The 26,501-nt window shown below is 34.8% G+C and overlaps 2 protein-coding genes across 8 annotated transcripts in view; one reads left to right on the top strand and one right to left on the bottom strand.

Moving 5' to 3' along the window:
• Positions 1 to 26,501, bottom strand: part of side-VI (sidestep VI transmembrane protein) — a 190,972-nt gene that overhangs the window by 16,302 nt on the left and 148,169 nt on the right. For 3 of the 4 annotated variants that reach the window (XM_081973464.1, XM_081973461.1, XM_081973462.1), the window contains 6 exons: positions 18,742 to 18,947; positions 12,368 to 12,478; positions 7,209 to 7,415; positions 1,908 to 2,071; positions 1,708 to 1,855; positions 1,524 to 1,654 (listed from right to left, as the gene is read on the bottom strand). In XM_081973464.1, the coding sequence (XP_081829590.1) occupies positions 1,524 to 1,654; positions 1,708 to 1,855; positions 1,908 to 2,071; positions 7,209 to 7,415; positions 12,368 to 12,478; positions 18,742 to 18,947 (967 nt within the window). The remainder of the gene's footprint in view (positions 1 to 1,523; positions 1,655 to 1,707; positions 1,856 to 1,907; positions 2,072 to 7,208; positions 7,416 to 12,367; positions 12,479 to 18,741; positions 18,948 to 26,501) is intronic. The other variant, XM_081973463.1, reaches the window with a different exon arrangement.
• The window catches only part of LOC145724966 (uncharacterized), a 55,189-nt gene continuing 39,591 nt past the window's right edge, over positions 10,904 to 26,501 (top strand). Inside the window, exons 1-3 of one of the 4 annotated variants that reach the window (XM_081973482.1) lie at positions 10,922 to 11,012; positions 11,223 to 11,403; positions 25,057 to 25,997. In XM_081973482.1, the coding sequence (XP_081829608.1) occupies positions 11,008 to 11,012; positions 11,223 to 11,403; positions 25,057 to 25,119 (249 nt within the window). In that variant the 5' untranslated portion in view covers positions 10,922 to 11,007 and the 3' untranslated portion in view covers positions 25,120 to 25,997. Of the gene's footprint in view, positions 11,169 to 11,222; positions 11,404 to 25,056; positions 25,998 to 26,501 lie in introns of those variants that run through there. The other 3 variants (XR_014177136.1, XR_014177137.1, XR_014177135.1) reach the window with 3 other exon arrangements.

Genomic DNA, 26,501 nt, shown 5'->3' with positions numbered 1-26,501 from the left:
CAAACAAAACGTCACAAAAAAATGATCTTTGTTTTGAGGTAATAACGATGATGCAAACGAATTTGCAGATGTTTGGCAATTCATTTAAATTTCGATGGTACATTGTATTAAATAATCAAAAATGTTTTCTCGTAAATGCATTTTAAACTGTAATTAGTACAGTATTTGTTCATTTATTTGCGTTACTACTAAAATAACAAACTGTATCCTAGTAATTACAAGGTCAGTGAAAGCACCTTTAACTAGTTTAACTATAAACGTTTTTTATGATTTACACTAGCACCAACAAGTGGCGAAAAATCACGTGGTCACCTTGTACAAACTGCATGTAAACTAGACGTGATTGCAAAACCCACAAAGTTATATTTAAGTGTGACTTATGAAATAATCAAAGGGCCTGAAGTTAAGCAGTATTGTGCAATCTAAATCTGCTCTAGAAACTTTGTTCGGTAATTAATTTTGAATAATTCAGATTAGTTGCAGTAAAACTGCAATTATTAATCTAGTTTTTTTTCATGCTTTAATGTTGGAGATACTAAGAATATTTAACGTTTTAATATAGATTCAAGTTTTTGATCATTTACCGTCTGTTGCAAAATTTTCGTAACTCGAACTTCGTTTCTAAGATATTTGACTTTATTTCGAAATTACATAAAAATTCAGAAAACTTTGTACCTATGCCATTTTTGGGGTTTCAGCGACCGTACAAAGCTCAAAATATTTGTATTGAACTGCTCTTTCACCTTGTGTTAACCGCAACTTGATTGAACACATACAAGGTGTTCAAAAACAAAAAGAAAAACAGTTAAGTTTGAATTTAACCTAGTACACTAGGTGTAGAAAGTCATTCTGAACATTTTTGTAACTGTAACCGTTTCCGAGATATTCAAGTTTGTAAACTTTTTTTTTGAAAATTGTTTATTTCCAAATATTTTAAAACTGTATTTTGGCTATATTGTTAATTTCAGCGACAGTAAAAAGATCAAAACGTTTGCTTTGAACTGCTCTTTCACCTCGTGCTTATCGCAGTATGATTAAATATATAAAGGGTGTTCAAAAAATAAATAGAAAAAGTTAAATTTAAAAGTAACGTTCTGTTAAGTGGATGTAAACCTAGTCCACGAAGTGTAGAAAGCTATTCTGAACATTTTTGGTTTTCAAATATAAAAACATTTTCATAGTTTCTTCACCGGATTAACTTCTATTTCTTCCAATTCCAAAGTTTGTCTTGTTTACATCTTTCTAATTAATGTATTCTAGTGAAGGTGGTAAAAAAGGTGCTAATTTCAGAAAAATACCTTTTACAGAGTGATCCAAATTCACTGCAAGACTTACGTTTCGCTAAATTTAGTAATATTATAATATCATTTTATGACTCTTGTTAGTTTTGGAAAATCTCAAATTAAAGTTTTGTATAATAGCTAATTTTAGTTGGTACGAACTTAAATTTAAGTCTAGTTTCTAATTAAGCATTGTATACCAGATTCCAGATTAATCCTTTTTGACTGAAAAAAAAAACTTACATTATGTTTCCATACAACCTTGTAAGCATGCGGATTAGCGCTGACGTTACACTCAAAATACACGTCATCACCCTCCTCTATATCCGCAGGATTGAGGTTGCTGCCCAAGTTAAGTTTTGGTATTGGCACATCTGCATAACAATCCTGATTAATTATGTATGGCCACTTAAGGAACTGAACTTACAGTAAACTATAAGCCTCACGTTGTCCTCGATTCCCAAACTTTTTTTCAGCTTAGGGTTGGTAGCCCTGCAAGTCAGTGTCCGGTTATTGTCAGCTCTGGTTGGCGTTATACTAAGAACTGAAATGGTTGAGTTGTCTTCGTATGAAACCTGGAAACAAATCTTTAGTCATTTCGCTTGTACACAAAAGTCAGAAACTTACAGAAGTGTTTATAAAATATTTTGGAGATTTCAGTTCTTTGCCATCCAGAAACCAGCTGATTCTGGCTGGCGGTCTGGATCCGAAACTTTGACAAGTAATGTCGTACGGTCTATCAGCGCTTAAAGGCTGATTACTGCTCAAAATCTGCACCGTAGAAGGGCGAACTGAAACAGAAAAAAACGTTAAATTGACATTGTTAAGCTAAACTATCTGCATTTTTCATAAGGCGTCGCCGGTAATTCGATTAAGTTGACAGTTGCACGGTGCCGGCCTAAATAATTTGTTTAAGGACTTTGCGTCCGGAATGCGGCCGCCATAATCAAAACCGACTTGCGGCCGAGAATTATGCAAATTGGCCCGTCTGGAATGTTGTAAAGTTATGTTTTCAACAAATCCGATCTGATTTTACTTGTCAGGAAATAGTTGGTTGTTTTATAAGTGGATTTAAGTCATATTTAAAGCATTTTGTAAATAGCTGGATTACAAATTACTCAAAATGTCTTATCCAAGAAATGTCTACTTATTTAATAAGACTTTCTATACATGGTCGTTGAAGTCTTCTAGTCACAAAAAGAGTTTTATGTTGTGTTAGTCAATTTTTACGGCTCAAGAATTTGATATGCACTCTTCCAACTTTCTTATATCCTAATTCTTGTAACCTCTCTCTTGAATCTCTTTCACTCATGGACTACTTCTTTGCAACGTCATTAATTTACAGAAAACCGTTTGAGGTTGAAATTTCAAACATGAGATATATTTGAAGTAAACCATCAGATTTCGTCAGTGAGAAAAAAAAGGGGTCTCTGTTTGCAAAAATTAATGAATCGAGTTGTGAAGGCGCCAAACAAACAAAGTTATTCGACCGACTGAAAAAAGGGCGGAAAAACAAACTCGACTTTATCCCCCTCAAATGGAATTCAAACCAGAAAGAATGCGTGATACTTTTGACACAAAGAGTCTCATTCGTATTCAACCAGTGAAGGCGGCGAACGTTTAAGATCCAGTTTTGAGCTTTTTCAAACAACCGATGGAAATCTTTACACCGAGTTACTTTGAGTATCCGCGAAAAGAATACATTCCTAAACCTTTTACCCACCCTGGAGGCATAAAAGGAGTCCGTAAAACGTTAGAAGCGTTTTCTTGTCGGAATTTCAAAACACCCGGAATACACGATTTATTCATACGGTTAAGGACGCGCGGTTTATTTACTGCTTGCAACTTTTCGAGCGTAACTTGCATTTTTACTTCCGTTGTTATGATCTATTGAATTTTATCGTTCAGCTTTCCAAGTTGTTCGATAAGTATCTAGTACAACTTCCAAGGAGCAATGAATATTTATAGCTAAACTTAGATTGCGAACAACCATTTAGTCTACTTCCTTCGGGGTTAATCGAACTCGAAGGAAATCGGTTGCGGAACAGCCGCACCAGGTCGCAAAAACATCTGGAAATCCGTCAAACAATCTAACGTGACCTGGTGTTTATGTAACGAAACGAGGGTACGTTCCATCAATCATAATATGTCGCCTTGGTGTGTTCCAGATTTAGGGCCTCAGCCGTGCAAATATCCTTTTTGCTCCGAAAAACAGCAAACCAGGCTTATTTTTGTTTGTTGCTTTAATGTTTTATTTTGCTCTTGTGATGGATCGCGTTTGTGTTTGCTGTTACATATTATATAGAAAACTCAACTGGATGTAAGTATTTCTCAGAAGGATTTACCATATAAATTATGTATGGGAAAGCATCCAGCCAAAAATATCTTGAATGAAACTAAATGTCTTGAATATTATTTTGTTTCATCAACATCAGCCATACGAAATGTATGTATGTAGCCTCTGTTTGCAAAGTTATGAATTTATCTAAAATACATTGTATTGAATTAGGCAAAGCACTTTAAAGTCAGAAGCCTACGAAACGTCACTTGAAAGTGTCAAAAGCCGCTTGAAAGTATAACAAGCCTCTGAAAAGTCATTTGAATGTACTAGAAAAATCTGAAAAGTGCCAGAAATTACTTCAAAGTGGTAGAAGTCACGAAAAAATGTCACAAGGCACTTAAAAGTTCCAGCACCCCATTAAAAATGGTAGAAGCCACTTGAAAGTAGCGGAATCCTCTCAAAACTCACTTGAAAGTGTCATAAGCCGCATGAAAGTATCACAAGCCTCTTAAAAGTCACTTGAGAGTACCAGAAGAATCTAAAACGTCACTGAAAACTGCCAGAAACCACTTGTGAGTGTCGAAGGTGCTTGAATCTTCCAGAAGACACTTAAAAGTGCCAGAAGCCTTCTGAAACTGACCAAAGCTTCTAAAACGTCACGTAAAAGTGGTAGAAGCCACTTGAAAAGAGGACAATTTAAAGTGCCAGAAGCCTCTAAAACCTCATATCAAATTGCCAAAAGTCCCTTGAAAGTGTCAGAAGTCGCTTTGAAACTGCCAGAAAGCAATTAAAGTCCCAGAACCCAGTTAAAAATAGTAGAAGGTAGCTTACTTGAAGGTAGCAGAAGCCCATGAAAAGTCACTTAAAAGTACCTGCAAAATCTGAAACGTCATTGCAAAGTGCCAGAAGTCCTTTGTGAGTGGTAGAAGCCACTTAACAGTGTCAGGAAACAGTTAAAAGTGCCAGAAGTTTCTTGTAAATGATTCAAGCTTCTAAACCGTCACTTCAAATTGCCAGAAGCCACTTGAAAGTGGTAGAAGCAAGTTAAAAATGCTAAAAGCCTGTTGAAAGTACCAAAATAATCTGAAGCACTACTAAAAAGTGTCAGAAGTTGATTCAAAGTGGCAGAAGCCCACCAAGACGTCACTTAAATGTGGTAGAAGACGCTTGAAGCTGCCAGAAGCCTTAAAATGGCACTTGGAAGTGTCAGAAGTCACTTCAAAGTCAGTCAGTCACTGTCAAAAGTGTAAAAAGCCGCTTGAAAGTGTCAGAAGAATCTGAAATCTCACTAGAAAATACCAAAAGCCTCTTCGAAAGTGGCAGAAGCCTATGAAACGTAACTTGAAAGGAGGAGAAGCCAATTTAAAGTCTGCGAAGCTGTTTGAAAGTGCCAGAGCCACTTAAAGGTACGCGTCCACTAATCGGTATCGGCACGGACGGTACGCATCGCACGAATCGCATTTCCAATCAACTACATAGAATCAAATACGACTGCGTTCACCTATCGTCATCGCACTTCGGCATTTCTGATCGGGATTCCAAAGACGAAATCAAAATCCGATCCCGACGATGCGTACCGTCCGTTCCGATACCGATTAGTGGACGCGTACCTTAAAAATGCTAGAAGTCTCTAAACAATTCCTTGAAAGTATCAGAAAAGTCCTAAAAGTCAATGGAAAGTGCCAAAAGCCACATCAAAGTGGCAGAAGCCTATCGAAAACGTTACTTGAAAGTACCAGAAAAATGTGAAACGTCAAATATTTTTAGATAGGCTTAAGGTATCCATTTTTGATAAGGCAAAAAGTAACTGAAGTTGACCTGCATCTTCATGTTACCAACCAACAATACTTGAATCAAACATCTCATATCTCTCCATCAAATACTGAAAAATATATTTGTTCAGTTATTTACAAACTTCAAGTCAAATCCTCCTTCAAATTTTTCTAGTATCCTTGTATTTTTTAAACAAACTATTCAAGAGAGTTTTTTAAGAAAAACAGGGTGCTGAAATTTCCAAATTCTCTTTTAACTCGCAACATTTTTAAAATATAAAATTCACCTTGTACACAAAACCTTCCATTATAATTTCTCTTTGTATTGTAATAATTCTACCCTGCAAAGTTTTCAGCAAAGTCTCAGAAACATCCATGCAATATTGATAACACAACCCAATAAATTTCTTCACCTGACTTGTTTGGAAATTACTTCGGTAAACTGAGGGGGAGAGGTGAGGCTTTCAAAATGCATTATAAAACCACTTTCCAATAAAAAGCTTGGCATAAAATAATCAGCAAGTTATACCGCCCCACTCTAAATAAATGATTAAGCCATTTTATGCTCCAAATGCAATTGCCATAATGAAAATCGACTTTGCGTTCGCCGTTTATGCAAATAGAATTCAGCCAACGTTAATCGATGTGTAAAAAGTTGGTGGTGGGCTGCACTGGAAAAATTCATGTTGATTTATTACCTTTTTTATTGTTTCAAGTACATAAGGTTGCATACTAAAATTATGTAATTTTTAGGTCAAAGTTGAGGTCAGCCTTGTTGGAATCATTTATGCAAAATATCTCAAATCTTAATTTTAATCGGACCAATCGCAGATCAAAACCAACACCTAATCAGCTTGGATGTAAATAAGCTTTTATTACTAGGGGCGTTGCGCAAACTTGGCAGATTGCAACATTTCGTGTGGCTGAGATCTGCGTGTTTAACATGGAATTTGCCTGGGTATTTCTGATCACTTTTCCTAATTTTCGTGTTCACTGTTCATTAAAGTGATTTGGAATTTTTTTCGTCTGTGGGAGAACGGGGCAAGAATAGGTTATTAATGAGTTGGAATATTAATATAATTATATCGATGCAAAAGGGTGTTTCTGATGGAAGACATATTAAAATTGTAAGATTAGAATCATTAATTTTCGAATTGAGGACCCTTTATTGCTAAGGTAAGGAGTTCAGCTTGAAACATGCTAATTATATCCTCACCGTATTTACTAATTAACTTAATCAGTTTATCATGCAGAAAAATGCATGTTTGATATGTTAGTGCTACCATAATATTTTAAAATAAATTCATCAAATTTGTAAGTAAATGAAATACATATGCTATACAGTTTGGCAACGTTGCCTAATCTTAACTTGAGTTCATTTTATGGTGAATGATATGGCAACACTGCAACAACTTGGTATATACTAACTTAGTAAAATAAACTTAATGTTGTGTGAACATTTTTTAACTCTGTGACTCTACGTTCCCACATATGTTGCCTCCAGTGGCTGTGCAAAATTTTTCAACTGTTCCAAGGTATTAATATGACAAACGCCACTTGAGCAAGACAACGACCCTGTTACGACAAAACCGCCACTCCGCACCTGAACAATAATTAAACTTAATTAAATCACCCCCTTGAAAAACCGGCTGTTTTCTAGTTTCATAAACATTTTGCAAAAACCCGCCAAGGCTTCCACTATTTTTCCGCGCTGTAAATTAAATTTTGCCTGGCGCATTGTTTCGCCAGACTCGTTTTGTACGAGAAAATAATTAAGGACATCGCCGAATGTTCATTACGCCGTCATTACGGCGCTTGTTTTTTTAACCTGGCTATTATTCTACGAAGAAATTGGGTAATTAAGTGAAAACTTACAATACAAATCCAGGGATATCGTCGCCGACAGTGGTTGGCTGATATTGTTGTTGGATGCCTGGCACGTGTACGTCGCCCCCTGGTGACTTTTTTGCAAAACGCTGATCATCAGCTCGTTTTCGTAGATTTCCTCGTAGTGAGTTGGAAGCTGTTTGGTTTCCAACAGTTTTCCTCCATGCCACCATTTTATCGAAGGTCTGGGTTTTCCTAAAATTACATCTTGATGTAGAAAGTGTTACAAAGGTTTCTACCTGTAGTCGTTTGCTTATGAGGTATGGCAACACTGCTTTGTAAATGTCATGTCAATTACGGACTGACAGAGAAATGTTAAGATTTTAATTTTAGAAAAATAACCACACTTATGTTTTACTGTTTGATGCAATTTCAATAATTATGATTAAATCCAACTAAAATTAATTCATCTCGTTATTATTTCGGCCATCATAGACCCCCACATACCCTAATTTGTCTTATTTTCGTAATTTTTACTGCAAGGAAAGTGCGCATCAGTTTCTAAGATTATGCCTATATTCAGGATGAACAGTGGTGTCAAAGTTCCAATTGCCAGAACATAGTTTGAAAGGACAGTCAGGACAAAATCAGCAAACCCACTTGGAATGAGAAAATGACACTTTTAGGTACATTTTTGGAATCTGGCTGCAAATCGACTTACCTGTGTTTGTCAACCGCTCCACAATACGGGAAAATTCTAGTTGAATTTCTAGACTGTCTCCAGTCACCAGTTATCAAAATAAAAAACAATACTTGGGCGAATGAGAGCAGAGAATCAGATTATGTAATCAAACAAATTATAAGAAAAGCTTTAAACAAAAATGTAATAAAATAGCAAAAACTGCTTAAACTTAAAATGAAACCTATCACCTATCACTCCAGCCTAGCCTTATGTCACTAAACAACATTCAGTCGGGTCTTGTAAACATTAAGCATCCACGAGTTTGGTCACCAAAGTTTGTATAGTTTAGAGAAAAAAGAAAATTTGCGCTAAAATCACAATTTCCTTCAAAAACCTGGGATCAAAATCCAAAAGTTTACAATGATTTGGTGGAGACTGGAGAAACCACAATTTACCTTCTGCAATGTTGTCAAATATAAGCTGTCTTAAATAGCTGTTACACTGTTCCACAATGAGTGGTACTATTAACAATGCAGTACAATTAGTTACAATTTATAAAAACAAGCTTTGCCACCTATACTAATCGGATATTTAGGCTACCAAACATATTTTTATGATTAAAAAAAATAAAAATTAGTTGAAGTATTAAATATTAATAACGACAAAAAACCCGTCTGGCAACGCCGCATAATTCACAGAGGATAACTGATACTTGACAGTGTGTACGTCAACTGCAGATGTCATTCAATGTTCCTTCAATTATGAGGTTAAAGCATAGTTGCCGCCTTTTTCCTTTGTTTACTTTACAATATTGGTGGATTTCGCACTTGGTAGTCTAGGTCAGTTAATAATGCATTTTCTTAAATTTGCAATAAACAAAATATTGACACTAATACGAATCGGCCACTACGGTTAGCATTAGGTTGTCAAGCATTATTTTGTTACCGCATTTTTAAATTAAATATTTTTGTAATTAAATGTTAATTTACGGCAAATTTTTATTTTTGTCTATACTATAGAAGCCGTAATCTAACTATGAATTCAGCTTTACTTCAATAGAACTTTATTTTAAGTAGCAACTTACTTCTTGGGTTTCGAAATAAAACAGCAGTCACAATTAGCAATCAAAAAATACTACTCCATCAGCAAACTGCCCACATTTGTTGTTTTACGTCTTGGATCCTCACACTGATTAAACTGTATTGCAGGGGGGTTCTGTACACACTGTAGGTACTTTGAATTGAGTTGAGTTTTTCAAACTCCACTGATTCTGCAAGAGAAACTGTATAGACCTTGCCTATACAGGCACGATTTGTAGAACTAGCAGATTTATCAATCACACTGGAAACTATCAAATGGGAAATACACACTACGCATTAAATACGTATTTTTTGAGCAAGCCCCCAAGAAACCACACTGATTATTACAAGAATGCCGACTGCCCACATACTGAATATACTTATACTGATACAAATACACAAACACAATAAACACATAAAGAAAAGATAAAGGCGAAAAATTCTTCACTCTTTCAACCAACACTGCAACCAATCAGGAGCGTAAAAAACGCAAAACAGAGAAGCTTAATCTAACGTTAGTGTTGGTTAGAAAAGGATAGCGATGTCTGAGAGCGGGCGACAAGACCTTGAATTTGTTTTACCATAATAGGCAACGAATATTTTTCCTTGTTTGAATGAAATTCGAACAGAATCCTCATTACATTTCCTATCTAATAACATAAAAAAACACTACAATGTCACGAATAATCAGAGCGAAAAATGCTGTCAATGTTTGAACTGTCAGAAAATGAGTGTCACAGAACAATCAAGGACACAGTCGCCTGTAAAATTCACTTGGAATGAGAAAAGAGACAGTTTTATGTACATTTTTGGAATCTTTGGCCGCATTCGTTTTCAAGCTCCATGGAGCGAGTGGAGCGTTTTTGACGTCACGATGACGTAATTTAGCAAAACTATAATTTAAGCAACTGTCAAATTACGTCATTGTGACGTCAAAAAAGCTCTGCTCGCTCCATGGAGCGTGAAAACGAATGCGCCCCTTATTAAATTTCCTATCTAAGGACAAACAAAAACACTATTGCCAGAAACACAGTTTGAAAGGACAGTCCCACTTGGAATGAGAAAATATTACAGAAAAAAAATAGAAATATTATTTTGTCTGATTTTTCCTCATATAATCTCTAGCTAATGGCAAAAAAATCTGAGTAATTTTCAAAATGCTCAAAATTTCAAAAACGCTCTCTAACTGTATAAACTGAAAAGATATCCAAATATTTCATGGTTTTTGCCATTATATTTTATTTTAAAATCAGGTTTTTCTTTAAATTCAAACACTCTGTATACAAAAACATCGGACTGGTTTTGACGTGATTAGCTGTCAAAGTGACAATTTAACAATAATGCATCTCAAGCGTTTTTTATCAAAACAAAACGGGTGAAGGGTGGTTTTTGACTAATTTTAGGGCGCCCAATCCATTGGTGAAATCACTTTTTTGATATCTCCACAAATAACCCGGAAATCGCCAGTGTCTCGAATTGAGTGACAGTTACTGTCATTTTGACAGCTGGAATGGATTCCCCGTCCCCAAATTAGTCGAAAATGAGTACCATCAAGTCTAGTGAAATCGGACTGGTTTTGACGTTATTAGCTGTCAAAGTGACCGAAACAAAACGAGTGAAGTTTGTTCTCCTCGCGCCAGGATACAAAATTCAAAATTAGCGAGCGTCTTGGAAAACGGAGGCGTGGCCAGAATGCGACGGTGGACGGAAGGACACGATGGTTTCCGGATTCCCAAGGTTGCCTGGCGCGCGCGTTGACTGTAATAACCAAGATTAGAGCCAGCGAACGACAATTTGCGACGTTGCCAAGTCTCATCATACCACCCATGTTTTGAAATGTGACTTAACAATATGATTAATAAAAATAAGTAGTTTTCACCAATATCTAATAATCTAATATAGAAGTGTGTTTACGTTACACTATACTGCAGCTATAAAAGAAATATGTTGAAGAGAAATGGAATTTAAATTTGATTTAAAATGGTAGGAACTTCTATTAGCTGGTATGGCAACGCCGCGGTACGAATAGTAATTTCTTGTACGTTTTGTGGTGTATCAGGTGGATTGCGAAAGATAAAAACAAAATATGGTGTTTGAGTGTGTAACTAAGCCGATTTCGTCCAGACTTATCGTTTCATAGGTAAGCACCACAATTCTTCATTTGATTTGGAAAGAAAAATTATTCAACAGCAATATTTGTTGATATTTTTCTGCTAAATTACAATTTAGTCCCGAGATAAGTACTCAGTAGGTACTGAGTTGATTGGTACTGTTGTCTTCATAATTTTCTGTAAATTTTAGATTTCCTGCAAATCCAGAAATTGGAAAGCTCTGGTTGGCATTTTTGGGTCTTGATGAAAATCCTGTAATAGGGAAAAGAACTGCAGTTTGTTCAGATCATTTTGATGCCACAGACTTTTACTATCGTAGTGATAATGCTTCCAAAACCATTGAATCCATTTTTATTTCAAGACAAATCCAGGTAATTTTTATTAATACTTTTTGCACATTGTGACAGTTTTACAATAAAAACTGAAATAAAATAATATAAATGCCCTTTAAACTGCATATTTTTTTGATATTCACATATTTATTATAGATATACTATTTTTCAATAAATCTGTAAACTTTAATGGCCTGTTTTTCAACATTATCATGTATATTAATAATGTTTATGTTATGTTATTACTTAGGTGATAAAATTAGTTTCAAAAACGCTCTCTAACTTTTCTAACTAACTTTTCTTTAAATTCAAACACTCTGTATACAAAAACTACATACAAGTATGGAAATTTTATAATTATACATATAAATCAATGGTAGAAAGAGAAACACTACAAACCAACGAGCTAGACAGAAATGGTGACGATGACATGTGTCAGTCTGTCAACGCGGATATGACGTAACTAAACAATCATTCGGATGAAGTGGCGATGTGATCAACTTCTTTTGTTGGTGGGTGCCATCTTTGTCTACCCCGTTGATGTTTTGTATTGCTTCTCTCTTCCTGTTACTGGTTTCCTATGTATCAATCAATTCAAACCTGTGCATGACAAATGTGAAGAGTAAATAAAACGTTGTCTGGTGTCAATTGCGATTTTGACGTCACTAAACTTTATCAAAATCAAACTGTATAGATTTGACAGCCTTATGACAGTAGGCTAAATGTACTTTTTTTAAATTTTATTTGGCAAATTGTCTTTAAAACAAAATAACGTCAGTTTCAAGCAACAATTATTTAAGTTTTAAAGCTTTGACAAACAACGAATTGTAGGTTTAAGTTTTTGATCTTCTTGAATAACTTCGTAGGTTAGGTTAGGACCTAAATTTTTTAAAAATGTTGAATTTTTGGCTCTGTATCATTTTTGATTATTTTCCAAGTGCAACACTGATATCGACAAAATTAGAGTGAAAGGTTTTGAAATAAACAGTTTTGAAAAACATACCTCCCTTAACGATGCAAAGCAATCTAAGCTTTTCACCTTCCACATAGGGTCCAGCCACCTGGGAGATTAACGTCCGGTTGGCGTCCATAATAGTAGGCGGACCCGGAGGCACTGAGAAAAAATCCTTAAATTAGCTTTCATCCCCCCATAAAACTCCAGCAAGGAATATAATTCCCAACCCGTATATTTCAAAGAGAACAAAGAGGCTTCGAGTGACCCGGGGTCATTTTTATATTTTATCTTAAGCGGCTCCCGGGAGGTTTTTATCTATCATCGGGATACACGTGATTTTCGTTATTACAACTGGCGCTTAACAGGGACGGATCGGGGTCGATCGGCGACCCCCACGGCCATTACACCGATGACAAATGGCCGTAGGGCGTGAACGCACTTCTTATAAGTGAAAAAGTTAATCGGACCTATTGAAGGGAAAATTTGTCAGGGGCGGAAAATAAACGGGGGCCACTGTCCGATAAATAATATTTTTTCTTTTATGAGGTGCAAACCAGGGGTGGCAACAAGTTTTTGCAGGTTACATAATTTAGGACTCTACGACACACCAGTTTTTTCACCAAAGCTGCCAATATATTTTGTGTAAAATTACGAATAACGCCCACAAATAAAACGAAATACCAGTAGATGAAAATCACGCTAAAAATCAAATCATTCAAGACACTACATTTTACTGAAATTTTAGAATAATTTTGCAAATTGGAGACAACTGCTCTGGGAGTAAACCACATTTTCGAGTCAGTCATAAAAGGTTGAATTTACAAAAAACCTCCTATTTGTGGTCTTATGTCTTTAAAATTGTGTATTTTTTAGGTCTGAATGCCTGTAATTCCAACTATTGCCATTTTTTACCATTTTAACTATTTCTAATAACAATAAGACCAGACTGATCCCTCGAGGGTGGTTTAGTGTCAATGCTTTCCCTCCATTCATTTAGAATGGCAACTGTGCGTAACTAAAATATTCACCCTGCGCAACACCTAAAACTCCCAAACGTTTTAAAACCGAGTAAATAAAATACCGCTCCTTGGAAGTTTGCCCGCTTGCATTATGCATGGAAGAAGTCTATTTTTTGCTCTTTGTTGTCTTGCCGGGAAGGTTTTGTGTTCCCCCCGAGGGGGGTTTAATTGGGGCTTTTGTATGCTAGGGTTAGGAAGACAACCTTTCAAATAGGCTTTTAGTGAAATTGAGTTGTTTTTTTTTGTTAAGGTGAAAGGCTTTAAATTCGATTGGACGTGACAGTTACTCTCAACCAACTTCATTCTAGTTTTAAGTGCATAATTCGAGGGAGCATGATACACCACCACTTTCCTGAGGCGACAAAATTGATTAACCTTTAATCCGCTTTACGTTGAGTGACCGGACGATACACAACAACATAAAAACATATTCAATTTCGGAAAATTGATAGATGGAACCCTTACACGAAAATTTGCAAGAAATTCACGATTGTGTGCACAAACACTTGAATTTCAGACCCTCTCATGATTTTTTTAATTCATATGATTGTGTATGTTACAAAAAAGCTAAAAGACGTCATATGAGATGTTATATGCAGTTTTTACCTAACCAGTGATAAGAACATCTACTGCGTAAAAGTGATTTTTATTACCCCCATTCTTGTGAGTAAAATAGTAATAGTACGTATTAAAGTCGTTTAATTACAAACTCATTACACACAACAATAAAGTAGATGTCTCCTATGTTAAAAAAAAAATTGTACTGATGTAACTTTAAATGTAATTCATATACAAAAATAGTTCTTGGACTACTAAATAGGTCCTTATTGTTCTGATATGGTAACTGTCTGAACAAAACCAGTACAATCGTTGAGAATTTTGAAAAGTGAGCGTTCGTTTAATTCTATTTTATTGGAAAATTGTTCTATTATGAACAAACACCAATGCGTTTTGCTCTTTTGGCAAATTAAAAAAAAAATATAGTTTTAATATGTGACAGAATAGGTTAAGTGGTAAAACTTTAATTTCAATTGGCAATTTAGCTTCACTTAACGGAAATTTTATAGTGTACAAATTGTTTTCTTATTTGTACAACTCAGTGACACTTTACGGCCCTGTCTGTTAACTGTCATAAATGAAATGTTTATTACATATTGCCAACACCTTAAGTAATCTAAAGTAAAAAAATAATTGTGACTATCCGTGCTTTGTTTTTTTAGAAAAATATTGTCAAAATTTGAATAAACTGCAATTCAAGTTTGGAATCACAACTCACTAGTTTACACTTTAGGGGATTGTGGACCTTGTATGTCATCTGTCATTAATGACATTTTTACTGCATATTGCCATCACTTTAGGCAATCTATAGTAAATTGATGGCAATCGGTCAAAACGTTTCAGAAAAAGTAAAATTTTGGTAGTTTTTGAAAATTTTGAAATTTTGGTTTGGTAAGTACAAGTTTGGGTCCCCAAGTCACTAAGTGCTACTTTAGTGGATTACGGCCCTGTCTATCTACTGTCATTAATGCATTTTTCCTGAATATTGTCAACACCTTAAGTAATCTGTAGTAAAAAAATCCCCTAATTTTTAAAGAGAAATATCTCAAACTTTCAATTATTTGGCCCATAATACACTTTTTACTCACCAATAATTTTTCTATGCGAGAGTTTTAATAATTGATTATTTTTACTTTACTAAACTTAACCTACAACCATCATGGAAAATAGAAATACTTTTACGCCTTTGATACAAAAATACGTACTATTCTATGGACAACTTTTGCGGCGACTATACGAGCAATAACAAACTTTCAAACAAAAAAAAATATGACTCTTTTTGTCAATAATTATTAAAATTTTCTGGTATAAATCGGAAACTCATAAACAGATCGGTAGTCAGGTTTTCGATTTAGATGAAAGGGTTCTTTTATGGCCGGAAAACGTCCATTATTTCTCGTTCAAATTTGAATAATCCGTTTCTTTATGACAAACGGAAAACTCTAAATGCGCCTTTCGGAAAATGGAACAATACAAAAAAATATGCTAATAAGGACCTAGCCTTTGTGCGGACAGTCGAAGCGAAAGGAATATTTCAGAAATACTTTTCTTTATTTCATTTTTTTGGCTGGAGACCTGATTGAATTAAATTAGTATTCCGATTTTTAAAAGAGAACGTTTTAATTCGAATTTTCAATAAGGTTTAAATGTTCCGTCTGGCGGCTGTATTAGTTTTATTTAAAATTCCGTTTTAATGAGGTCCGAGAAAGAGATAGCTGCACCAGCCATTCTCTTCTTTTGTTAACAGGCTCTGGTTTCAGTTTAGCGTAATTTACCAGCAATTATATAACTGCAAAGCTAAAACACGACACAATTACAATCCCTCGCTTTTATCCGCGAGTTTCAATTCAAACGAAATGGCCTATTTGTTTCCGAAAAGACCATTACTTATAATGGCCGCTCTTTCACCTAGCGGACGTCGAAATTTCCTCCCCGAAACGACAATATATTGAAATTCCATGTTCGGCAACTTCCCGAAACTTTCGGAAACATTTCTGCAAAATAGGTAAGCGCGGCAGGAACTAAAAATGTCCGAAGTTGAAATTTCTGCAGCCGGAAGTTGCAGTGTTATGGCCACGGGGATTTTAGGATATTTAAATAAGTTTTGGGTGTACCAGCGCTGATCAGCATTTTCGAATATAGAGCACCCGTGAGATTGCTCAAGCTTCAACTATTGAATTCTAAAGTAGAAACAACTCCACATTAGAACAGTTTAAATCTAAACCATGTGGTGGAACATAGTAAATGCGTGTGTGCGTATCCTAGTAAAGGCAAAAATAAATAATTGACCCTGCGTTAACATTGGTGGACGTACCACGCAAATTTAAACCCTTATCACCTTTTTACTTCCAGAAACATTGCAGTTGCACGCTAATATTCCAACTGCACAATATGAATAAATAACGTTTTATGACAGCGTAACACGACACTAAAAAACCCTACAATGTTCGTTTGGCACCAATTTACATAGCATAAAGCAACGTTAGGAAACTGCCAATTTTCTTCTCCGCTTTTTGCTCTTATCCCGTAAAAATAAATAACTTGCTTCTTAATAACGCAGTTAGGCGCTCGATTATTTTTATTTTGCGTCGAGATTCGCAGGAAGTTTTATTAACGACCTTATTGGGGTGACAAAACCCTGAAGTAGAGAAATTCACTGGTATTTTTATTTACGTTTCACTTTTGTTCTTGACTCGTCAAAAGTTAGTCAAATATTTTACTCAATTCAGGTTAGTTTATTAAATGTTCAAATATAAAAGACAACAAGAAAATAGTAAGCCTTGGGATTTAACAACGTTTTAAATGGTTCTATAGTATTGTTAATGAATTTTGATATGGTTAATAATATGAATGGCATGTCTTAAAATCTGCCCAAAAATGCCTTAATTTCAAAGTCACTGACAAGATGGAGGCAGTTGCAGCAAAACGCACACCAGATTTGGGCTCTTCATACCAAAATTAGTAGAAATAGCCACCTTGAGAGGTTTCAATCCAATATGGGTTAGTATAGTAGGCTAAGAAGTGACATGATCATGAACATGACCACTCCATCAGAAAGACTAATTGATATTTTTCAATCCTGAATCTAGTTAATTTAAAAAAAATATATTACAGTCGCTATAAGTTTGAAATGAAGGATTTGCCATCAATACAAAGTGTGATAATAAACAAAAATGACTCTAAATTAAATTGTTCCTCTAAATCAAAAATATGAACATTTTTAAATTAGTTTATGCAGAGTTTACAGATGATATACAAAAAAATCAAACTAAATTAGTATGTTGTTAAAAATATGAAAAGTGCATAATTGCCAAAATAATCTTTACGTGTGTGAAAATCATGAAAGATCGCTGTTGATGAGCATCCTAGTGGTTCTAGAAGCCTCTGGCAAATAAAGATTCTTGGTTTTAAGAGTTTTAGATCTTTCTGGCAAATTTTAACGAGATTCTACAGGCATTTGGCATTTATTACCAATTTTGACAGGCTTATAAGATATTATTGTCCGAAAGGGGTATTAGTTCATCAATAATGACACCTATTAAGGTTATCTAAGAAATAATGCCCTAAGGCGTTATTTTTCATAATGGCTTCAGGTGAGGGCAATATTTTTTATAATGCCCTCTGACCATTTTTTAAATACATATCTACAGAAGGAAAATCGGACATTAAACATTGAAGACTTAATTACTATCAGAGGCTTCTCACATGACAATACTCAAAGTTTTATTTAGGTTAGGTTAGGTTATGTTTTTTGAAGATTTTAGAATTTTAAAACAATTCTAGAGACCTCTGGCATGTCTAAATTAACTAGAGTAGAGGTCTTGAAATGAAAAACGAGTGAAGGATTACGAAGCTCGAATAACAAAGATTGTTCTGTCTTTCCAGGTAAGTCAATCAATCTTACAATTATTACACATATTAACGAGTTGTAGATAAAATATATATAGTATTTTACATGCATGTAATGGCTATTTCTTACTTGTTTACACAATCTTCGTGAGTAATAGCTATCATTACACTCTCGTTAAATAATATATTATTATTTTTCTTTTTAAAATAAAGTTTCTTATACCATTATAAATGCAAATTCAGGCTTTGTTTCTTTTTCTTAATAACGAACAACCATTACTTAGCTCCCAGTAAAAGAAACACTATTCTGAGAGGGGTTTCCGTAAATAAAATTACTTTAAAGGTGTCTTATTATACGAAATAATAGCACTTCCATTGTTGCATACCGCAATAAAAGAAAGTAAAACCCGAATTAAATTTTGCATTTATTCCAGACAGGCACCTGTAGAATTGCGGACTGTTTGTTTGAAATTACTACCTTGGTAGTTTTTCGTTTCTACGGCAAGAAATTAACTTTCAACTGCATTTGCAATTTCAATAAATGTTTATTATAGCGTTAACAAACGTAATAAAAAAAAAACATTAAATGGTGCCCACATTTCTAGACTTCCTAATTGATGGGTTTTCGAATGGTAATCCTTAAGGCATTCAAATCAGAAACGGCTATAATTTAATAATTTTATATCCTCTCGCAAACTGCCATTTATTCCGAGTAGGTGCCATGATAAATACACTCCGGTACATAAATTGCCATACACAGCATATCTGAGTAATTTTCCGCGTCCAACTAGGGAATTGTTATTTATTTACTGCTGTTCCAAGTCTGCAAAGTTACCAGTTTACAACTAGGAGTAAATTATAGCCCGGTAACGCTACCGACTTTAAGCTGTTTAGTCTGGATGTTTTTTCGATTACCTCAATTGCCGATGATTTACGTTATTAAGTTGATATTCGGTTTAAAATTTTTTTTAACAAGCTCTTCAAAATTGCACTTACCTATCACGTTAAGTCGTACTCGCAAATTTTTGGTGGGGGATTTCAGGTAGTCAATTCTACATCGGTACTCTCCTTCATCAGCTTCATTAATTTTATCTATGCTTAGGGTGGATGGTTCCGTTAATGGTAGGAAGTAGGTGCGGTTTTCGATGATTTTGTCCGACCAACTTTTTGGATTTCTGCTCAGTTGACCTCTCTTATCATAACTGAAAAAAATACATTGATAAGTAATCAAACAAGTAGGATAGGAACAATTTTGTTGGTGTGGTACCATTTTCTGTACATTTTTCCATCTAAAGTATTGAAATTTGGTAGTTACTGAGAATTGAGTACAATGAACGTTGAGAAATAATAGTTAGCAATTCTATTAAAGTTATGTATTACTTTTAATAATTCTTCTCTAGAATTGATACTCAATTTAAAGGCTATATTAACACTTTGATCATTCTACCATGACGTGACTGTTCCTTATAACATCCTCTTTAATATCACATTGTAGTGTCAATTATTCCGCACTGTTTGACAACACTGTTTTAAGATGATTTATAATAGTGAATTTTCCAAGCCACGTCTATCAGTGAACGTTTGTCGTGGTATTATAAGTGGTGAGATTCTGCGGCAGTAAATCAGCGACTTCAAGCCGCTCAAAACCCAAAAAACCGCCGAAATCCCAACGACAGAGCCATTTCCATCCGGCCGATCGTTAATTGCAACAAATCCGCGGATAAATTACCGACGGCTGCCTCAGAAAGAGAAATAGAGCCGAATAATTCGGCAGTTATGGCCGACGCAGTTCGGCTTGACTAATGGGGAATTGTTTATTTGGCCGGGCTTATAACATCTCCTCTCGTCTTCGGGATTCCATAACCGGGTACCGAGTGTGCCTTATTGCTTCTTTCCGCAGCCGTTTCTCCGTTTATGTGTCGCATTAAGGAAACTTTCCGAATGGAAGTTTTGAATTGATTTCCGAGACAGCGGACGGCCGATGGCCGAACCGGGCTAAACTTTTATGGATCCTTCTTTTTATTTCAATTGAGCTAGCCCGGTTTAGATTTGTTTCTTAATTTAATAACACGGCCCAGACTGTCACGGAAGGTCGTGCAACAAAAAACCAAGAAAGTTTCGGTTCACATCTAGCTTGAAACAGTCTACTCATAAGTTAAACCGTGGGGAAGTTAGAGCGCGATTTATGTCGTCGAATACAGAGAGAAAAACAGCTCCTAACAGTCCTACGCCAAATGAATATTATGCAAACGGCACCGATTTACATAGTTTAACATGCCGTACGGAACTTCTGAACTGATGTCTTTGTTTCTGATTATCGTTATAAATTAGATCAAACTAAAACAGTGTTTTTGACACTGTTATTTTGCTAAGCAAAAAGTTACGATGTTTCTTTATAGCTATTTATGTACCAAGGGCGTTAGATAGAACATAATGTCCTGAAGCCATAGGCTCTCGGGTTGTTTTATGTTTCACCTAATTCAGTAATTATTTCCTGTTTCTGTCATTGAAAAGTATGTTGTTTACTGTTTGTTTTTCCTGAATGTTGTGACTTTGATGGTCCTGTCAGTCAGTGAAAATGGCAAAACCTGGATGAAATTTTAGAAAATATAAAAGAAAATTCAGCAAATCTAACGAAAGTTTATTACCTAAAAAGTCAAGAGCATCCTAAGGTAGGGAATACGTGGTTTTTATGGCATGAAAGACTAAAAATGCCATTCCTGATATTAAGAAAGGTTTCAGGGAGTTATGATCACGCCCGCCTATAATGGTCCCTGTCAGATATTTTAAAAGTCTGTTAAAATTCTTTGCAAATGATATACCACGTTTGTATACATCTAAAGAATAAGGCTTCGAAAATACAAACAAGTTTCCATAAAAAATATTGTAAATAAAAATCTAACTTAACAATACCAGGATAACAAGGATTTAAAAAAATATAAAGGACAACTAGAGTGTAATAAAATCCAATAAAAAGTAGTCTTTTTGAAAACACTTTTATGTAATTTCTTACAAACCGTAAGAAATAAGGCTTCGCCCTTAACGCCAACGTAATAAAGCCTTAAAATTACACCCCATAGTATTCTTCGGGCCTGCTTTAGAATTATCCCCCAAAGACTCCTTACGCGGCGATATTAAAAAAATCATACCTTTATGTTTGAATGTTGTTTATTGTTGTTTACCTAGCTGTAATTCCTAAAATACATTCGGTGCTTAAAGCTACTCAATCTAGACAGTCAGATTAAAAGACTTACCCTAAAACAAATGTTTCATTTGCTGAAGAAGAACGCCCCGACATCAATTAGAGTTCCTATTTTATTGAGTTTCTCGTCCTTCGAAAAAAAAATTACTACTCATTATGGGCGCGCCCTTGAGCCCTAGAGCCGAAAGAAGATGTTCAAAGGGACATATTGACTAAATTAATTAAAGGGGGGAAAAAGTCCGGATTCGTTTGGTGCAGCTGGTTAACCTTCAAAGGCAGAACAACGATCGGAAAAGTTTCAGAAAGGAACGATTGCTGAATAATTTAATTCTACTCGTTAAAGTCCAACTTGAAATAAAAGTTTTCGATCTGAAGAACTAATAAACCGAATGGTAAATTAATAAAAAGTTTTCTTTTTTTTTGGGGTAGGCGAATCGTCTCTGAAAATTACCCCGCTCTTCGGAAAAACTTTAAAAATTCCCGCACGGAAACGTGAAAGTCTTACAGGCGACTCTCCCAACTTTATTTATTAATTTTATATCGCTTATTACTTTGCCCAACTCCGATATATCTTTGATTTTATTGAATTCCCAGCTACGAGGAATGTGACATCCTGTTTGTGCCGTAAACGTCTTCCTGAAAGTCTGAGATTAAATAATGTTGGTGTTTATTAAGGTGCACGTGTCTGGAATGTCTTACGAAGACGTGAACTTTGTTTGTAACTGAGAAATAACAATATTTTGATTAATATTAGTCGATTAATTGAGAAGGGCGTGATTGAAAAATTGATTCCAGTGAAATCCAAAGAGATATTAAAGTGAACAAGATATTCAACGGAAAACGCAGCTCTTAATGGGTCTTCTTGATAAGTTTGAATTCAGGAATAATAGCTTGGCTAAAGCTGGAGCAACCGAAAATGAATTGGTAAATATAACAGGATATGGAGTACCTCCATTTGGATCAAGAACCTTTTATTATTAGCGAACAGACACAACATGATATCTGGAGGTGCTAGACCACTAATTAATTATAATAATTGTATTTTTTTATTGCACAAACTAAAAAAATTATTTACTTATTTTTCCTAATGGCTTCGACATTTTACAAGACCAACTATGACAAAATAAACCAAAAAAATTTCTGCCCTTTAGAAAATAAATAATACAATCATCAAGTACTTCATTGAAAAGGATTTTTTAAGCGCTTTCCAAAAATGCAAAAGCTCAAGATGGACGCCGTAAGAATTTACAAAGTTATCATCCATATCTCGGAAACAAATGACGATAGAGTTTTTCTAATTACGTCATCGTGTTCTACATAAAAGAGTGCCCTTATAATGTCTGATGTTTGGCTTTGTTAAGGTTTTAAAATGCAGCCTCTGACGTTCTCCCAATTTTCCGGAAAACGGAGAAAGATAATTTAATTCGAAAACCGGGAATAAGTTTCACATAAAATTCTCTAAAACTATGCTTATTTAACTGACTCTGCAGCTTTTACGGTTACCGAGATCCCAATACATGTAGAACCAATTTGGGACACACAGTATTTATATTGCAATCGAATTGTTTCAAAATTTTGAACACCCTTACACGTCCCGTCACGGTCATTGATCGTTCCCTAGTGCAAATTATTGTAATTAACCCAGTTTTTAATTCTTAAGACATTAAATTTTAGAGATGAACAAAGTTTTTATTGCAAAATCACTTGCTTTATTATTTGATAATTAAACAAATTACCATCCTGCCTTACTTGTGTCAGATTGATTGTTTTAAAATAATATAGAAATTTTTGTTTATCTATTGTTAGAGAACTAGACGCTCGTATAATTCCATTAAGAGAATGCAAATATCTTGGCTGAATTTCAGCATAGCCGCCCTAATCCAGCCATCCGAGCGAATCTCGACATACACGAAACAGGGTCCTTACTTTTCCTTACTAATAAGCCGCAAAGATTACCGGCAGGGTTTTCTTCCCTATTATACCTGATGGGGCTGTTATAACGTGTAATTCTAAAAATAAAGCTCCGCGTTTTCGGCCTGATTAGTTTTTTTCTCCTTCGCAGGTGAAAAATGGACCCCCGAGCGGTTTTTGTTTTGTTTCTCGGACCCTCGTAAAAAAGTTTTCGTAGCGGTCCCCGTTTGAATCATCATCAAAACTTTAGACGGGGCTTTAATTGCTGTTGTGGTGCCTGGACAACCCAATGCAGCGGTCGTAAAATTTTCAATAATACCCAAAGGACGAGTTACTTTTTTTTTAATTCCCAAAACTTTTTAATTTTTTTCTTTTTGTTAGAAATTTTCTAGTGCAGCAATGATGAAAATTTTATATGACCAATATTTTTTCAATCTTTATAGAAAGTGTCATAAAACAAATTTTTAGCTTCTTTACACACTACAACTAAAATGATTCAAATTTTATATAACCAACATCAGTTTACACAAAGCCACAACACGATCTACAAAGAAGTTCCGGTAAACTTTATTCCTAGTTTCCGCGGTTTAAAACCCAAAAAGCTCCGGAAATGGAAACGTTTTAAATATCACTTAATAACTTTCCAGGCTCCTTAAAGGGATGTGCCGAGTAAATAAAACCATCTTAAGCAAGCCGTACAACTTTCAAAGTAGTACAGGCAACTAAGTAAATTCCTATTTGGAAAGCTTCTTAGCCGAAAAAGGAATAGTCGCTTCGCTAGAACCGCCCCTACATCTATTTAAAAGCTTTTTTTTAAGGGGCGTTGATTTTTTTGTAAACGAGATTGACTTTGTTAATTGAGGTTAAAGTCACAGTGGAAATTGTTGTCCAATGTTGTTTTTTGGAATAGTCTGAATGTCTAATTTTACACAACAATCAGAAAATCAGTCATAAGCTCTCCAGAAAGTACTTCAACGTACTCAATTAATCGTTTTATGTACAAAACTGAAAATAGCATAAAATATTAAAAAGTTCTCTTAGTTCGTTGGAAGAGTTTGGATGTCCAATTTGGTATTAATCGCCTATATTTTATAATGTGGTAAAGAAATCAGCTGCTTTACTATCTCCGTAAGTAATTTGATCACCCAGTCTAGTTAGATTCTTTTAGAAAAGGGCAAAGTGTGTTTGAAGCTTGCGAAGGCAAACTATCTAAGCCACTTAAGAGAAATTACTCGATTTTTTTGGTTATTGGCGTGATTTTAATGAATCACCCTGTATTTTCTGATTGAAAACTTGTCTATTAATCAATGTAATGTGTAGATTTAATATTAGTAGATATGGATGGCAAAAGTGGAGTAATAATCTCAATACAGTCAGTGAGGCATTGATATTCCATTAATTGAGCAAAATATCGACAAGAATTTCATCAGAAAAGCTGACAACTTTAGGGCAAACATTCAAAATAAGGAAGCCTGTAAATTTTGCGACTTGGTCTCGTCTTCGGTAATCAACGCAATTTTTCACTCCAATTTTTGGGGAAATTTCAATTAGCGATCGATCGACCGCGTAACTCATTCAAACTGGATTTTTTTCCATCCGGGAATCGAAAATTGACAATTTCCATCAAAACTGAAATCACGATTCGACTTCCAGTTTCAACCGCGTCGCCCTTCGGGACCAATTATCATTTTGTGCGACCCGATTTCACCGCAACCGCTAGTATAATGGAGAGACTACCGAACGCAATGGATTTCTCCATTCTTTGGCCTTTTCTCGTTTAAGAGCGTGTAATTCCAGACCAGGTAGTTTTAACCTCTCGAGAGTTGTTTAAAATTGAAGCTTACCGTGGAGGTTAATTTTTATCTAACCAATTTACTTTTTGATTAATTCTGATTAAATATTGATTAACTTTAACATTGGTGATTTTATTGTAAATTACAAATCACTTTCTGTACCTCTTGTTTACATTGATTACATTGATCAGGTATTCAAGAATGATTAAGCCGTTCTTGAAATCACAAATACCAGCTTAATTGTCAAACCAAGTTGTGCAAGTCAATTTCTAGAATTTTTTCCTCTAAAACTGTGCGTTTAACAGCAAAAAGCCAAGATAAGAAAGTTTTCAAACTTATTGTGCTCCTCCTTGTAATTTTTTACCAAGTTATAACGAAAAATACTAACTTTCTCTTTTCTTCTAGGAGCAATTCGGCTGTGTCCACGGCGACTCCTCCTCCACAATAATGACGTTGTCAAGATTGTAAACAAATCACCAGTCGTTTATTATGATTGAAGTCATAACTACTCGTGCACCTATATTACCTTATTGTTAGAGACTATTAGCAATCAACATTTCAACTGAATGATTTATTGAAAGTTCGATGAGATTTTGATAAATGGTTGAAAATAAAATAGTATACAAACCACGGTAGAAAGTTTAATTTCTATCTCGAGATAAAGTTCACCTCGACTTCGTCTCGGCAAACTACCTAATTTCTCGACGGAAATCAAACACTTTCCACCTGAGTATGTAATATACTATTACTATCAACCATGTATGTAATAACGTTAATTCTTATGTGTAAACCAGGTGGAAAGATGAAAATTACCTGCTCTCAAACAAATATTTGCATAAAATCAATAAAAACATTTGCTTGTCCGTGTAATAATAAAATATTTGCTGTCCGGTTTGTCAAACAATCGCTACCCGTTTAGCAAACCGGTTTTGAGGAAAAATTTGCTAAAAACAAAAATGTGTGCAAATAAATTCCAAGCAACTGTAGCAAATATTTGCTTCGTGTAATGCCTGCTTTATACTACCTTATTGTTAGACATTATTGTAATTTCTTGACAGAAATCAAACACTTTCCACCTGATTATGTAATATACTGTAGAAAATAAAACATTCTAGCTTGGAGTTATATAATAGTCTCAAAAAAGTTTTAAATATGTGTGAGGTACTTAGCAACCTAGCACATGTGGCGCCTTCTAAATCTTGCAACTAAGTCTTTTTAGTTCCTAATTGTTGTTTGTGTTTAGCAAATTTAGTTCATCTTGTACTTTTCCAGATTTTTTTTTCTCTATAAAAATGTATTTATAAAAACACTCTGTACATACAGCAAATTAAACGCGTACAAAAGTTTATTTCTAACCACAATTTTGAACACAGTGTTTATCCTAAAAACTGGATGAGATACTCTCCAGTGTATGTAGATACTGCAAATTTACTGGTTTTTTAAATCAACGTTTCATTAATTAAAAACGTTTTCTTTAATTTAAATAAACTTTTCTGAACTGAACCGTTATTTGAAGCGTATACAAAACGCAAATAAGTTAAATTTGTACACTGAATAGAGCACCAAACTCCATTAACGTTTAGCTCTATATTTACAAAAGAGCGATATAAAAAGAAGTACGAAACTTATCTAATAAACTATATGAACACTTTCCTAAATTCGCTTTAATCCACCGACAGAAAGGGTCCGGAATAGACAAAAGAATTCGTTAGAACCGAAAATGGAATACTCCCTTCGGGAAATCTACTGGCAAACGGCTAATCTTGAAGGAGGCTGTATGGATCCACTATAAAATTATCTGCGGTGTTGTTTAGTCAATCAAGATTCGGGACGTGAGAGGGATTTTAATC

Source organism: Ips typographus, linkage group LG2 (assembly GCF_016097725.1).
Source record: "Ips typographus isolate SLU linkage group LG2, UJ_Ityp_2.0, whole genome shotgun sequence".
Taxonomy (NCBI): Eukaryota; Metazoa; Arthropoda; class Insecta; order Coleoptera; family Curculionidae; genus Ips; species Ips typographus.
Note: the sequence above shows the minus strand (reverse complement) of the source record. Positions and strands in the feature narration are given on the sequence as shown.